This window comes from Pyrus communis, chromosome 12, assembly GCF_963583255.1.
Source record: "Pyrus communis chromosome 12, drPyrComm1.1, whole genome shotgun sequence".
NCBI classification, from domain to species: Eukaryota; Viridiplantae; Streptophyta; class Magnoliopsida; order Rosales; family Rosaceae; genus Pyrus; species Pyrus communis.
Window position 1 is genome coordinate 1,940,244 of NC_084814.1, and position 16,977 is coordinate 1,957,220.

General features: G+C 36.4%; 1 protein-coding gene and 1 pseudogene across 1 annotated transcript; one reads left to right on the forward strand and one right to left on the reverse strand.

Moving 5' to 3' along the window:
• Positions 1-749: 749 nt before the first annotated feature.
• LOC137711274 (myb family transcription factor PHL11-like) lies at positions 750-3,221 on the reverse strand (annotated as a pseudogene).
• Positions 3,222-15,232: 12,011 nt separating this feature from the next.
• On the forward strand, positions 15,233-16,147 carry LOC137711277 (uncharacterized mitochondrial protein AtMg00810-like). Its single transcript, XM_068450508.1, has 3 exons — positions 15,233-15,748; positions 15,863-15,930; positions 16,042-16,147. The coding sequence occupies exons 1-3, from the start codon at positions 15,233-15,235 to the stop codon at positions 16,145-16,147; spliced, it is 690 nt and encodes a 229-aa protein (XP_068306609.1).
• Positions 16,148-16,977: the final 830 nt, after the last annotated feature.

A 16,977-nucleotide genomic window follows, 5' to 3' on the forward strand; every position in this document is an offset into this window, starting at 1 on the left:
CAAAGAAATATAGGGCTTCTGATATAGATATCGATCACTCTCTCTCTCTCTCAAATTTTGATCTCTCCTCAATTCCCTCTTCACCCAATTTCAAATGACTACCAGCTTTGTCATCCTTGAAAGCATATATAGCTTTTTAACTTGTCCACGTTTGGGACTGCATCCTTATTCCACGAATTGCAAGATCATACCAGTCTTTTGAGCTGCAATTTGCTAGGTTTTTTTTTTTTTAATTGGTTCATTAAGTTTTAAGGAAATAGTAGCCGGACCAAAATCTAGCCTCATAGAGATGAGCACGAAGAATTGAACATTGACGAGATAAATAGGTCGGCGACAACAACTTTTGGAATGACGCGGAATCAAATCCGATTACTGCCACAGTAGGTAGTTGGGTGGGTTAATGTGTCTGTGTTCTTTTTTTTTTTTTTTTTTTTTTTTTTTGAGTTTGTCAATTTTGTATTTGAGGGTAAAAAGGTAAGTTTATGGGACAAAATTTTCAAGTTGGGTATGAAAAGAAGATTATTGAGTGTAAATAAAATTTCCCTTATATGAAACTCTGAATAATAAACGATGCATTCTGTCAAAAAAAAAAAGTTAAATAAAATTATCCAAATAAAAGCCAATTTTTTTTTCTGGTTTTGCTAACATGTATAACATATTAGCATTTGGCAACTTCCTTCAGATAGAATACAAGCAGCTATGTGAACAAATAAAATTGTAGGCATCCAAAAGAGTGTTAAGAGTCTTTGTCATCGAAGTGTTGTAGTATCTTGTAAACGAAAGCATCTTGTTTCGAATTCACCTCCATTTGAACCAACATAATCATAGCTTCCTTTACTATTGAAGTCAAAATGTATGGAACCCCCCTCAACCTTAAGCTTTGTATCTTTATTTTCTTCTCTTATTCCATGTTCATAAATCTGAAAAGTTGATCCATTGTTCTTATAAGCATCATTCATCATCTCTGCTGTGTTTCCTCTTCGATCTTGTTCGCTCATATTCTCCGGAAAATTCGATAGAGCCAAATTGAAATCCGTTAATTGTGCTCTTGTTGCTTCTATATTATGGGACCCTTTTACGTCGAGGGTGAGAACCTTTTGGGCCTTCTCCAATATAGCTTGCAAGTACTTCTCTTGAGCTTCAATTCTCATCTGCAACTTCTTTTGAACCTATTTTAAAAAGTAGCAACAATGATTAGAAGTTGAGCCCTATGAATGTTGAGGTTCTATCCAAAACGAATTAGAAATGGGAAGTGGCCCTCCTTAGAAGCCACTGCAAGGTTTATTAAACCTTCGATGTGACATTCGCCCTTCACATTGTCACAAGTAAAAGCTAGAAGATTATTTGGACACTAAGTTCGGGTTTAGGTAAACGACAGCAAAGCAACATACCTCAAGCTGCTCTTGCAAGCTGTTTTGTTCTTCAATCTGACACTTGAGAGCCTCCGACAATGGAATGGTTCTATTTTCAGTATATTACCGTTAATTAGTATCCAGGCGCTCGAAACAATCAAAACAGAAAAAATGTGATCATTAACTAGCTTAAGCATCTTTTGTGAATGGTTAAACTTCAAACAAATACAAAGTAAAAGAACAAAGACAAAAGCAAGTAAATTTTCAGAGTGATCCGAAAGACATGGATGGCAACAACAGTATCCAGAGCACTACTAGAGGAGGACTATACGAAATGCATAAACAGGAATGCAATTTTAATAGCAGTTAAGTACTGGTAAACCAAGCTGTAATCAAAGCGGAACCGGGAAGTGCTGGTTTCACGTACCCTTGTTCGGTTTTCCCACCTCCTGATGATTTGATGCCAGAACTTGTGGAATGAAGATTACTGAAATGTACATATGAATCCCCTAGAATTCTATAATAAAAAGGCATTAGTAGATTATGTAGTTTTCAAATCAGTTACTTGAAGTAACTTGAGCAAGGAATGTAATTTGTTTCCAGTAGTTCGTATTTCGTTCACCATTATTCTCTCGGCTTTGTTCTTCGACGGAGTTGTGTTTCCGAGCATGCTCTCCAAGCCTATACTTCTGTGAATTGATGAGTTTAGTAATATGAGAGTGAATGAAGCTAAGTGTTAAAAGTGAACAAAATAAAACAAAGAAAGAATAAGTAAAGAAATTAATACCTGCAAATGGCTTTTCAGATGGTACAAAGTTAATCCCTTCTATCCCATGACCCTCAAGACAGACTTTGGAGTTGCTTCTGAAAACAGATTTAAACTAACTGGATTAATTAGAGAAGATTTTTTGGGCTCTCCCAATTGAATCCCATATTTAAGTGACTTTGAGTGCCAAATTTTGTCGTAATTTTTATCTGATGTTCGAATTCGAGTACGTAATTTTATGTAACTTCAAAATTTAAATGACATAATAAATAAGTTTAATTTCAAGTTGAAACTTGAAATAGAAAGCATCTAGTGAAATTCCTTTTAAGACTCTTCGTGTCCGGAAGGGATGGATAACCGTGGTTTGTCCCTAGTTGTCCCCCTTTCTAAGTTTTTCTTACCAAAATTGAACCAAAAAGTTCGGTAATTTTTAGTTTGGTAATTTCCGTTTCAATACTTTCGGTTTCGTTTTGATAATTTTCGATTCAATTTCGGTATTCGATTTAGAAAATGTCAACCTAGTTAGAAGTTATCATGTAACATTATTAGTGGCTAATGTGTTATAAAATTTGAATGGATTAAAGTGATCAAGAACAAAGTAATGACAAAATCTAATACACATTCAAAGTTCCACCATGATCATAAACATTATGCACGATTTATGATGCTACTCGTATTTTGTCTTGTCAAACAATTTAACATGTTATATTCTCAGATTTTGAATTGAAATGAAAAGTACGCCAGATAAAGTTCTACTCAAAATTCAAATGTGTATATCGTCTAAACATGATAACATGCCCTGTTCATTCAAATGGTTCCTACCCAAAATTCAATCAAATACCAGGCTCAAAAATCCCAAAGAGTTCATTGGAGTACAAGAAGTAAAAGAAACAAGTCGTTGAAAGACAGAAATTCATCCTTAAGAAAGAAAAAAAAAGACACATACTGTCAGGGCCACCGAGTTTAGTTACAGCATCGACAAATCTGTCGTGAAGATCCGGCGTCCACCTCAACCTTGGTTTGGGGTCTCTCGTCATCATCACCCCATTCTCATATCCACAATTCCCTTCCCCTTCAGAACTAACATAAATATTCCTCTCCATCAATTATTCAGATTAATTCTTCTAACTTGTTGCAGCTGCTTTTGCTTTTCCGCCAAGTGATTCTCAAAAACGCAGAAATTAGCTCCTGAGAGAGACTGATCGGAGTGGAAAGAAAGACAGAAAGCAGAAGCAGTAAGAAAAAGAAGGAACATAGAAACAGTAGCAAAAACAAGAATGCGTTGTTTTCAAGTGGTTTATTTATACTTATTTATCCAAACAGCATATGTTTGTAATCTAATGTAGAACTGTATGGCTTGTTTAACTAAGTTTGTCAGAGCAATATACTCCGCTTTTGCATTCGTCGAGTTTAGATTTTGTCCTCTGGTTAAGATTAAACTATAAGAGCGCTCAAACACCAACTAAGTATGTAGTTACTTAATACGCGACTAATCACGTCTTGGCAATGCATTTTTATAATAATGGCTAACTAGTTAGTAATGTAATATGGCGTGATCCAAACCGTTAATTGTATTGTATATTTGTATCGGAGAGAAAAGTTGGGCGACGAATCTGAAGAGGAAGCAGCAATGATTCCCTTAATAATAAAAGGTTTGGCTGGCGGGCTGGCTGATTCGACGGCAAGTCATGGTTTCTAGTAAGGGTTGCATGTGCAGAGAAGGACACGTTACGAAATCTCCGCATGCGACGGGACTGCGAGAATATTATCAGCGCCTTCCGGTAGGGTGGGTCCCTGCTGGAGGCCATTGATTTATGTCCGTGAAAAGCTGTCTCTGTCCATCCATCCCCCTTCTTCCTCTTAGATTTGGTTGACATATTATTTTTAAGAAAAAGAATGGTGCATTCATATGGTTGTGTCATTTTTGAGAAGGCACTGCCTCCTGCCGGTGGGGAACTCGGAGCTTTGCGTGTTTTAAAAATAAATAATTAAGGTTGGTTTTGGATGGACAACTTATCTGATATGGATGTACTGATAAATAGCGTTTTGTGTTAATAAAATAAAGATATGTAAACAAAAATATATGCATAATTTTGTTTCTTTGACATGAGGCACCATTGTGGTAGTGTATCATTCTCCAACTTTCGAGTCTTTGTATTAACGAGTTGTTCTAACAAAGGAAATAATGGTGAATGTTGGTACACATGATTGAATTAAAATGGAGAACCCTCAAATTTCAAGGCATAATGAAAGTGGAAATGTGGAATGGTTTTTCATTTGGAGGAGACGAGAAAAGGGTTAGCCATAAAGGAAATTCATCCCTTCTAATCCTACCATTTTAAGCAGGATTGGATTGAATGAAATTTCTTCAAGAGTAATCCCTCTTCTATCCTCTAGGTGATCGTAATTTTATATTTCTTCCTTCAACATACCTTAATTTCGTAGGCTATAAATTCTAGTCCAATCACGTGTAAACAAACCATACATTCTTAATTTATCATTACATTAAAGAAGAAGAAACTCTACCCCATGAGAATGTCAAACATGTTTGTAAGATGAGCCAAGTTCCAAAAGACAGTTTTCCACTAGCAAAATTTGATTAATTGGAAAATGTAACTGTAAATGCAAAAATCATGTAACAAATGAAACAAGAACATGTGTACAAAATGATTATTACACACCCATGCCTTTCGGATTAAAAAATGCACGAGCGACGTACCTAACACTTGAAGATAAACATTCACTGAATGAAAATAATGAACCAGTTACAAGTTTGAGAATTAGTCAATACAACAAGGAGCGCGAAATAAAACTCCAGTTGGGATTAGATTTTGACAGAATCGACCGTCCAAGACGACAGGGCAAGTGCAAAAAAGGTGAAAGAATTGGACATTCCGGTTGAAAAAAATGGTTAAATCTTATGAATCCCCACCAGGGATATGCATATAGACCCTAGATACAAAGACTTTCAAGTTAATCAGATTCATTAATTTTAATTTTCGGATTAAGTTTTTTAATTAATTTATTAATTAAAAAATGTTTTGATTAAAAGACATAGCTATTAGAAAGAGTTGTGCACTTTCAAATACACTGAACAAGTATTTGAAATGGTGTAAAACAACCTATATATTTGCAATCACAGTATCCAAGTGGGATGATCTTTTCTTTCTCTTTTTCTTCTGTTCGAAATTTCCAGAGAGTAAGCACACAAAGCAAATTCACTAGAATTCTAGAATCCAGTGTGGGTTGTAGAATTAGGTAGTTGAATCCTGGTTGAGCAGACGTTGTAGAACCACAAGCACAAGAGTGGGACGAAAATACTGTTCGAAGGACATAGCTTTTACACTAGCCTCTACCTTCTGTGATCAAGTTAGTATCATTGATATTATAATATTAGTTTATGTATTTATTGTATAATTTCATTTTGCACATAAAGTATTTTTGGTTAATAAAATATTAGAATTTCAAGTTCTGTTTATTTCTGTTATTTTTTGTTTATTTCTGAATTGTTCTTCAACACTAATTAACGGTAATACCCTAAAAACGAAACAATTTCATTGTTCGAGGCTCTCAAGTGTCAAATTGAAGTACAAAACAGATTTGCAAGACCAGCTTGAGGTGTGTTGCTTTGCTATCGTTTACCTAAACCCGAACTTAGTGGCCAAATTCTAGCTTTCACTTGTGAGAATGTGAAAGTTAAGGTCCCACGCCGAAGGTTTAATAAACCTTGCAATGACTTATTTGGAGGGCAACTTCCCAATTCTAATGGGTTTTGGGATAGAACCTGAACAGTCATACCATCCAACTTCTAATTATTATCACTACTTTTTAAAATAGGTTCAAAGGAAGTTCCAGATGGGAATTGACAGAATGCATCGTTTATTATTCATAGTTTTGTTTGACACCCCCTGTCCTTTCGAAGTTCACTCACATCTTTGCCGGATCATTTTCCTGAGAACCGTTATTTGAACTGTCCATTCTACATCGTGCGATCAAAAATCATTTTAAAATTTAAAATTTAAAATTAAATATAAACAGTGACCACACAATATACGATAAACGATCGCAATCACGAGATGCCTAGGATGTCCTTTTCCCTGATCTCCTTTTCCCTAAACAAATGCAAGTTTGGGACACACATAAAGTAGGAGCAGGTGTTGTAGCTATCAAATGACATCTGGCTTGTTAAGCTGGTATGATATGGATTGCTAATTTCTGGTCCCCCTTGAAAGAATAATTTAACTATAATTTGTGAAATAGGAGGGCTACATATACGAAATGCATAAACAGGAATGCGATTTTAATAGCAGTTAAGTACTGGAAACCAAGTTGCAATCAAAGCGGAGCTGATAAGTATTGGTTTCACATACCCTTGATGTGGAAAGATTCTCACAATCAACAAATGACTGATTGAGCGCTTGAATGTGTCTTCGTGTATTGATTGAGCAATTGAATATGTCTTCGTGTACATACGGCACGGTCAATCCATGACTTCCACGTCTACAAAAATCAAAAGAGTTCATTTTCCATCCACATTGTTTCTTTCGGTTACCTGCAGGAATTGTCCCCACATTAGTTAAAGCTCTGCAATGAGATCAGCTATTAAATCAATATGGCATCAGTCCAATGACTTCAGCTAATTAAACAACTCAGTTGTCGAAAACATCGGAAATAAATATATACCTCATAAAGTATAAATTAGTAATCTGAATCATACACCTACGTACCCCAAAGTAAAACATGAATCCATAGTGTCGTATACATGAAATCTTTAAATAAAAAATAAGCAATTTTCGAAACAATGGATTTGGGTGCATGTGAAAACTCAATTTCTGCTTGAATTAATCAGACGTAATACAAGGTGTGGTACCATAGCGAAAGCTTACCAAATTTTGGAGAGACGAAGGTATTTATAGAAGGTGGTTGGCCATGAGCTTAGGGTTTTACTCTACACATGACGCCATTATACTTGCAAAAATATGTCATCTGTAGGATGCGCAAGCAAATAGTATTCCCAAGAAATTAATTAGGAGATAATATCTTGAGATAGTGGTAATAATGTCCCTAATTGATTGTGACAGAGATTCCTTACTCGATATGGTTATCTTCATTTGGGATGGTATTAAAGATAAGATTTAGTATTTAATCTTGTCTTTAATGCCTTTGATTTTTCTATGCCAAGAGCAGGGAGCTTTTAGCAGTCTTAGTTCGCTGCTTGAATTTCTAGGGATGTTGAGCTGTGAGTGGGAGTATGTCTTGCCATTTAATGAGGGCAATCTCGTATTTCTTGAGAAAAAATCCATGTGTTGCGTCCAAAATTTTTGAGATTATTTTTGGCTCCACAAATCCCCCACACTTGCTGGGCTACGCCCTGAAATGGAGTAGGTGTAGAAATCTCAAGCTGCGTAGGTGAGGAGTGAGTTGTTTCCCAATTTGATGTGGTTCTTCCACTTTGACTAGGAAATAAATTATTCTAGGAAACAAAATCAATTGCAACCTATATAAGTCTACCATAAGTAGAGGGTTATTACTAATTATAGATGCAATCACAAAAATAAAATTTTAATTAGTTATCTTTAATAACAATAGGACTCTTCTGTATTAATTAAAGACTTAGAACTATTGAGAATTGTATTATTTTGTTGAAAGAAAAAAAAGTGAGAAATATTAGTTAAAAACTAAGAACAGTGACTACACTCCCATAATTCAAAAATAAAGAAATAAATAAATAACACCTTATTTACAAAATCATTAGTGTGAACACATAATGTGAATCGAGAAAGATGGTCTCGGCTTATTCGTATCATACGAAATGCATAAACAGGAATGCAATTTTAATAGCAGTTAAGTACTGGTAAACCAAGCTGCAATCAAAGCGAAGCTGATAAGTATTGGTTTCACACACTATTTGGGTTAATATGTAACATTGGGTTTAGTAAGGATGAAGGCCCAAGAACACAAGAAGCAAAGGGGAAACTGGGCTCGGGCAAATCGACAGCCCATGAAGAATTAAAAACCATTTTTCCAAGGAATAGGCAACAAGCCTATGGAAGAAGTGAAGACAACTCAATCCCAGCAAAAAGCACTGTTCGAGGGTATGGGCAAGCAAATAAAATGGTGAGTCACCATGTTTCAGAAGCCCTCCCCAAAAGGAAAGGACTCAGTCGGGCCAAAAAGTCTATAAAAGCAGCAAGGGACACTAGGGACACTAGGGACACAAGGGACAAGAACACTCAACCAATCAATCAAAAGACATCACACTTTGCTCTCAAATAAACAAGAATCCAGAAAGCCTTAGTTTGTCCAGACTCTGTTCTTTTTAGTCATAGATCCCCATAAAAAGTCATATTTTGTCATATTTTATTTTGTCAAATTTAGAAGCTCTGCTACCTTCCCCTAGTGTTGTAGTATTGAATCCTTTTAGGAAACCCTCTTTACATTTCACTTTCTAGAATTTACATTTCACTTTCCAGAATTTACAACCTTTGTAAAACACAAAGAGAAGTGGCTGCAAGAAGTTAAACCTTGCCCGACAAGTTAATATCTTGTCTGAGTCTCTTTTGTTTGTGCTTATATAGAGTAGATCTGTTGTTTAATGCATATCATTTTCAAATTATCTTCAACTGTCTTTCGTTCAAAGTCTCATTTGTGATCAATCTAGCCAAACTTATTAACTTTATCTCTTTACTTTTTAACTGTAATCAAAGGAATGGTTAGAAGGGCCCTGAACCCCTTTCATTTTGGACATACAATATCACGAGTTAAAAGTCCTTGTTTACTAGGCAAGAAAAAGAACGTTAAACAGACTTAACCCATATGTGACAATCCATTGATAATTAAGAAGTCTAAGTAACTTGTAACGCAAGTAATCAACCAAGTTAATAAAACAAAGTAATAGTCTATTATACAAAGATAACAGTGGCACACTCAGACCCTTGTTAGTTTTGATTGTGAGCCTCAAGGCCTAAACAAAGTCACCTTTTAAATTAGCAGTAAACTTATATTGCAGCACACCAAGCAGCAAATCTTGCCCGACAGGCAAGAGCTCTAGGAAGCTGTGCGAGGGACAGATCTAGCCTGAACACGTACCCTTGTTGTGGAAATATTCTCACAATCAACAAGTGATTGACTGAGCACTTGAATGTGTCTTCATGTACTGATTAAGCAGTTAAATGTGTCTTCGTGTACATACGGCATGGTCAATCCATGACTTCCACGTCTACAAAAATCAAAATAGTTCATTTTCCATCCATTGTTTCTTTCGATTACCTGCAAGAATTGTCCCCACATTAGTTAAAGCCCTGTAATGAGATCAGCTATTAAATCAATATGGCGTCAGTCAATGACTTCAGCTAATTAAACAACTCAGTTGTTGAAAAATCGCAAATAAATATATACCTCAAAAAATACAAAGTAGTAATCTGAATCATACAACTATGTACCCCTAAGTAAAACATGAATCCATAGTATCTTATACATGAAATCTTTAAATAAAAAATAAGCAATTTTCGAAACAACGGATTTGGGTACATGTGAAAACTCAATTTCTGTTTGAATTAATCAGACGTAATACAAGGTGTGGTAGCATAGCAAAATATTATCAAATTTTGGAGAGATGGAGGTATTTATAGGAGGTGGCCGGTCATGACCTCAGGGTTTTACTCTACACATGACGCCATTATACTTGCCAAAATATGTCATCTGTAGGAAGCGCAAGCAAATAGTATTCCCAAGAAATTAATTAGGAGATAATATCTTGAGATAATGGTAAAATGTTCCTAATTGATTGTGACAAAGATTCTGTACTTGATATGGTTGTCTTCAATCGGGATGGTATTAAAGATAAGATAAGATTTAGTATTTATTCTTGTGTTTAATGCCTTTGATTTTTCTGTGACAAGAGCAGGGAGCTTTCAGCAGTCTTAGTTCACCGCTTGAACTTCTAGGGATGCTGAGTTGGGCGTGGGAGTATGTCTTAATGAGGGCAATCTCGTATTTCTTGAGAAAAAGTTCATGTCTTGCGTTCAAGATTTTTTGGATTATTTTTGGCTCCACAAATCCCCCACACTTGCTAGGCTACACGCTAAATGGAGTAGGTGTAGAAATCTCAAGCTGCTTAGGTGACGAGAGAGTTGTTTCCCAATTTGATGTGGTTCTTCCCAATTTATGTATTATCTAAAATTCGAAAAATGTAAAGTTGGGTCATGCATTATGGTGAATGTTCATGCTATCAGGGCTGCAAAAATATCGAGATAAAAACCGTTGTTTTGGAAGACCTTGATTGCGTGATGATATTGATGAACTAGTTTGATGCAAAAAACTTCCAAGTCAGATTCCTAAGCACAGTGGTAGAAGTGTGCTGATAACGTGTTGTACCTTATTTTAATCTGACAAGGGAGAGAGGGGGCACGACACAAAGAGAGAGAGTAGGGAAAAAGATGTGTTTGTAGGGTTGTGTAGAGGATGTATTATTCTCCCTACGCAGTGCCTTTATTTACAATAATATGGGAGGGAAGAATCCTTCTCCTCCACGGAATATAAGTCCTAATAGGGAACTAGTATCAAATTTAATCTAGAATTTACACAATCACACTTAAATACAATGTTTATACAAATAAAAAACATTGAACTTTTCATGATCCCTTCACCCGTTTGAAGAAAGATTTCCACAACCAACAAATGAATGTTTGGGTGCTTGAATGTGTCTGTCAATCCCATGCACATGCATTCTACATGTACTAAAATCGAAAAGCAAATCAAAATTCCTAACATTGGTAAGCTGTATGAACAATGATATCCAGTTAGTCAAGGATAATGCACATTCTTTGATACATGCAAATTAATGTTCATTAACCATTTCTTGAGAATGATACAGCATTGTCACAACTGAGAAGCTTTGGCAACTTGAAGCAGTTTGATCAGTCTTCATGAAGTAAGTTCATCCTCTAAAAAATAAGAGGCAATAATAAAGCGCCCAAGTAGAGCGTCAATTCTGTCAGAGAGTACTTTTGGGTTCTTCTCCTTCAATAATCGAGCTCGGAGATGGAAGAGATAAGAGGGGAAAGTCCACAAATTATAGTTAAATTATTCTTTCAAGGGAGACCATAAATCAGTAATCCATATCATACCAGCTTAACAAGCCAGATGTCATTTGATAGCTACTACACCTGCTCCTGCTTTATGTGTGTACCACACTTGCATTTGTTTAGATGAAATATTGATAAAGATGTGAATGAACTTCGAGAGGACATGGGGTGTAAATAAATAAAACTATGAATAATAAACGATGCATTTTGTCAAAGAAAAGAATAAGTTAAATAAAAGTACACAAATAATATTGGAAGAAGCAAGAAGCAGCTAGGCTTGGAGGTCCAACTGCAGCAAATCAATCAAGTCATATCTTTTGTTCAATGTAGAACTCTCGGCTAAGGCTAGGGTTTTATTCAAGATATTGTTTCTAGCTTGCTTTAGCCTAGAATTAAGGGATTGTGTTTCCTTGTTATTGCAAATAGTTGGTAGTCCTTGTAGGAGTGATTTAAGGACTAATTGGTGGTTGCTTTCCAGCTGCTCCCTTTCCTTTACGTCCCTTTCTCATATATATGCTTCAACCTTGCAAATGTTACTCATGAAATATACATCCAAAATTTAACATGGTATCAGAGCAGGAATTCTAAAATCCTGACTCTGAATTTTTCCGTTGCATTTTCTTTTTTCTTCACGCTACAATGGCGAAAGACAGTTCCTCTAAAGCTGGAAGTTCTTTGGCTACTGCAGCAGGTTCCGACATTGAGGTTAATCCAAACCAACGTCTCAATTCTATCTTGTTGAATGAATTCAACTATCTTCCATGGGCTAGAACCCTATCTCTTACACTGGATGAAGATCTAAGCTTGGATATGTCAATGGTGCTATACAGGCGCATGCAGCCACGTCTCCTACATTTGAGTCATGGCTGTGTAAAGATCAACTGGTTATGTCATGGCTACTTAATTCTATGGAGCGTAGAATTGCTAAAATTTTCAGTTATTCAGAGTCGTCCATGCATCTATGGGACCAAGTCAAAGAAATGTATGGGAATCAACACAACGCTACTTGTGTTTTTCAGCTTAAGAAAGACATTGCAAATCTGCAACAAGAAGGCAAGTCGTTTGTTCAACATCTTGGCAACTTGACGCGTATGTGGAACGAACTTGATGTTTATCGACCTCATACCACTGATGCTATTGGCCTAATAAAGAGAGCTGAGGTGAATAAGATCTTTCAACTCTTGGCAAGCTTGGGCCCAGAGTTTGAAGATCTTAGAAGCCATGTACTTATGAATTCTGAGCTGCCATCTTTCACAGGTGTATGTGCTATCATTCAAAGAGAATAAGTAAAGAAGAAAGTGATGAACTTGGTGACCAAGTCAAATATGCCTGAAACTAGGGCTTATGTTTCTAATCATAGTCGAACTGAAGGAAAGCCTTACAAAGGTAAAAGGCTTGACTTGAAATGCAACTATTGTGATGTTGTTGGACACACTCGAGATAAATGTTGGATTCTGCATCTAGAGCTGAAGCCAAGCTACTTAAAGGATAGCAAGGGCCCCCAAAAATGCTTGAATCATCTCTCTCACCGAGCCAACCATGCAGCTGGTTCTTCAACTGAGGGAATGATAAACTTTACAGCAAATCCCGCCGTATTGATCAATGAGTTCGCAACCTATCTTCACAAGAAACAATTGCACAATGACTGTTTGGAAACCTTCATGTTTGAAAGAAAAAAGCAACTGCTTTATTGGGAAAGTTCGCTGGATTTCTTGTGGAGACTGACTATGTTCCACAAGGTGATATTCCAGGTATCTTAAGTTCCTTCTCAACTGCTCTTAATGCTAGTTGTGTGCATGATTATTGGACTATAAATTCAAGAGCTACGAATCATATGACAAATCAACTCACCAAACTGTATGATTTTGAAACAATGCCCATTCCATCTCAAATGTCAGTGGCTAATGGGAAAAGAGTGTTAGTTGTAGGAAAAGGAAAAATCAATCTTCTTTCAGATCACATAGAGTCAGACTTTATGTTCCAACATTTCCTTGTCAACTTTTATTCGTTGGAACCCTCACAAAATCTTTAAATTGCTTAGCCATTTTCTCCCCTCACAATGTTGTTTTTCAGGATATCATCACCAAGAAGACGATTGGGGAAGGTTTCCTTTTGAATGGACTTTATTACCTGGCCAAAGATTTCAAGACTTCTAAGGTTTTTCAAGCTAGCTCCAGTATACTACAAGACCAACATCTCTAGCACCAATGGTTGGCTCACCTCTCTGAAAAAGTGACGTCTTTTTTGTTTCCAAACCTGTGTAAAGACAAGATTCAATGTGATGTTTGTCACTTGTCGAAATCTGTCAGATTACCCTTTGATTCATCCTTGTCTAGGGCTAGTAATCATTTTGAAATCATTCATTTAGATATTTAGGGACCAGTTGTTGAGTCCTTTGATGGATATAGGTATTTTGTAACCTTTGTGGATGATTTTACAAGGATTACTTGGTTGTACCTCTTAAAGTTTAAAAGTGAATCTGCAAGTGTGTTTCAAGATTTCCATAAACTTGTTGGCACACAATTCTCATCCAATATTCACATATTAAGATTCAATAATGGCACTGAATATATGTCCAATAATATGTCACAATATCTTAGCAACTATAGCATTCTTTACCAAACAAGTTGTGTCGGTGCTCCCCAACAAAACGGGGTTGCCGAGAGAAAAAATCGAGACCTTCTTGAGAAGACAAGAGCTCTCATGTTTCATACTTACAACTACATACCTCATCAACCGACTCCCTAGTAAAGTGCTAGGTTTCAAATATCCTTACGAAGTGTTGAAGGAGAGAAAGAGTAATCTGTCTTTCTTAAAGGTCTTTGAGTGTATATGTTTTGTTCACACTCAACCTACACACCATGACAAACTTGATCCTCGGGCTGTTAAGTATGTGTTCATGGGTTATTCATCTACACAAAAGGGTTATAAGTGTTATAATTCAGTCACTAAGAAGCTTGTAGTGTCTAGAGATGTTAGATTCGATGAGTCAACTCCCTACTTTACACAGAAATTGGTTGATACAAATCAGGGGGAGTTTCTGCATGATTTATTTCCATTATCTAACATCCCTTCTTATCAAGAAAAAGTATCAGGGAATGACACTCCAAGCTCACATACATAGTCTTTATCTCAAGTATCCGAGCCACTACCTCCACCATAAGTTTCAACTCGGAGAAATCCCACAAGAGATAGCCATCTTCCATCTAGGCTTGTTAATTATGTTACCTATACTACAAGATATCCCCTTGCAGATTTTGTCACTTACAAAAAATGTTCATCCTCTCATGCTACTTTTCTCAGTGCCCTAGATGATACTCATGATCCACAAAGCTTTTAAGAAGCAAATGAGCACGATATTTGGAAAACTGCTATGAAAAATGAACTTCAAGCGCTCCATGAAAATGGAACCTGGAGTGTTATTAAGCTTCCTTAAAGAAAAAAGGCAGTGGGCATTCGTTGGGTGTTTTAAGACAACGTTCAACTCTGATGGAACTGTTGAGAGACACAAAGCTCGCTTGGTGGCTCGTGGTTTTACTCAAACATATGGAGTGGATTATAAAGAGACTTTTGCTTTAGTTGCCAATATGAACACAGTGAGAGTATTGTTGTTCATTGCAGTTAATCAATCTTGGCATTTATGTCAAACGGATATGAAGAATGCATTTTTACATGGTGAGTTAGAAAAGGAAGTGTACATGAAGTTGCCCCCAGGTCACCCTCAATCCCATGATCCTAACATGGTGTGCAAACTTCATAAATCTATCTATGGTTTAAAGCAATCTCCACGAGCATGGTATTCAAAAATTAGCTCAGTACTTGAAGAAGTTGGCTTTCACAGAAGCAATTCTGATTCCTCAATTTTTGTTCGAATTGGTTCGATAGGCAAATTGGTTGTTTTGATTTATGTTGATGATCTCATAATGACATGTGATAATATTGAGGAAATTAATTCTCTCAAGCATGCCCTCCGAATTTAGTTTGCTCTCAAAGATTTAGGAACTCTTAAGTATTTTATTGGCATTGAAATGGCCACATCTCAGAATGGGCTCTTTCTAAATCAAAGGAAGTACGTTCTTGACCTTCTAAATGATGCTGATATGATGGATTGTAAGCCTACTCGGACTACCCTTGATAGTAAACTTCAGCTCGACATGCAAAGTGAGGCTCCCACCAATCTCACTGACTATGAAAAGTTAGTTGGGAAGTTGATTTATCTCACAATCACACGTCCTGACATTTCCTATGCCGTGAGCATTGCCAGTCAGTTCATGCATGCTCCCACCATCGCTCATTTACATGTTAAAAGAATACTTTGTTATCTCAAAGGATCCTTTGGTCGAGGTATATTGATGAAAAAGAATGGTAACACTGCCATCATGGGGTACACAAACGCTGATTGGGCTGGCAACTCTCTTGATTGTAAGTCAACCACTGGATTCTGCACATTTGTGGGTGGAAATTTGGTTACAAGGAGAAGCAAAAAACAAAGCGTCATAGCTCGATCAAGTGCTGAGGCTAAGTATCAAGCAATGGCATCCACTGTTTGTGAGCTCATTTGGCTAAAGGTCTTCTCTAAAATTTAGGGTTTCCAAGCAATCAGCCTATGTCTTTGTTCTGTGACAATCAAGCTGCTATGCACATTGTTTTCAATCCAGTTTTTCACGAGAGGACTAAACATATCGAGGTTAATTGTGATTACATTGGAGCACAAGTTTAATCGAAGGTTATTAACACTCATTACACACACAGACATGATCAGTTGGCTGATATTTTTACGAAATACCTTCCTACTGCTCAATTTTAGCGTTTATTGTTCAAGATTGGCTCAACGCAGCTCCTTGATCCAGCTTAAGGGGGAGTATTGGAAGAAGCAGGAAGCATCTAAGCTTGGAGGTCCAACTGCAGCAAATCAATCAAGTCATATCTTTTGTTCAATGTAGAACTCTCGGCTAAGGCTAGGGTTTTATTCAAGATATTGTTTCTAGCTTGCTTTAGCCTAGAATTAAGGGATTGTGTTTCCTTGTTATTGTAAATAGTTGGTAGTCTTTGTAGGAGTGATTTAAGGACTAATTGGAGGTTGCTGTCCAGCTGCTCCCTTTCCTTTATGTCCTTTTCTCATAGATATGTCAACTTTGTAAATGTTACTCATGAAATATACATCCAAAATTCAACAAATAACAACAGCCAATTGTTTTTCTCCTTTTGTTAACATGTATAATATATTAGCATTAGCAACTTTCCTTCTCATATCTAACTTCTTTTGAACCTATTTTAAAAAGTAGCGACAATGATTAAAAGATAGACGGTATGATTGTTGAAGTTCTATCACAAAACCCATTAGAAATGGGAAATTGCCCTCCTTAGATGTCATTGCAAGGTTTATTAAACCTTCGGTGTTGGACTTTTAACTTTCACATTCTCACAAGTGAAAGCTAGAATATTATTTCGCCACTGAGTTCGGGTTTAGGTAAACGATAGCAAAGCAACACAACTCAAGCTGCTCTTGCAAATATTTTTTGTACTTCAATCTGACTCTTGAGAGCCTCGAACAATAAAATTGTTTTGTTTTCAGTGTATTACCGATAATTAGTATTCAGACAAAGTCATTTTGTGAGAAAGGGGCAAAAATAAAACTAGACCTAAGAATGTGTGATCATTAACTAGCTTATGCATGTTTTGTGAATGGTTGAACTTTAATCACATAAAATGTAAAAGAACAAAGACAATAGCTAGCAAATTTTCGAGGTGATCCAAAAGACATGGATGGCAA

What these genes read in the sequence shown, in the direction of transcription:
- LOC137711277 (XM_068450508.1), top strand. Translation starts at nt 15,233, where the DNA reads ATGGCCACATCTCAGAATGGGCTCTTTCTAAATCAAAGGAAGTACGTT. An exon ending in ATCAAGCAATGGCATCCACT is followed by an intron (nt 15,749 to 15,862) that starts GTTTGTGAGCTC and finishes TTTTCAATCCAG; the next exon opens with TTTTTCACGAGAGGACTAAA. An exon ending in GAGCACAAGTTTAATCGAAG is followed by an intron (nt 15,931 to 16,041) that starts GTTATTAACACT and finishes GGCTCAACGCAG; the next exon opens with CTCCTTGATCCAGCTTAAGG.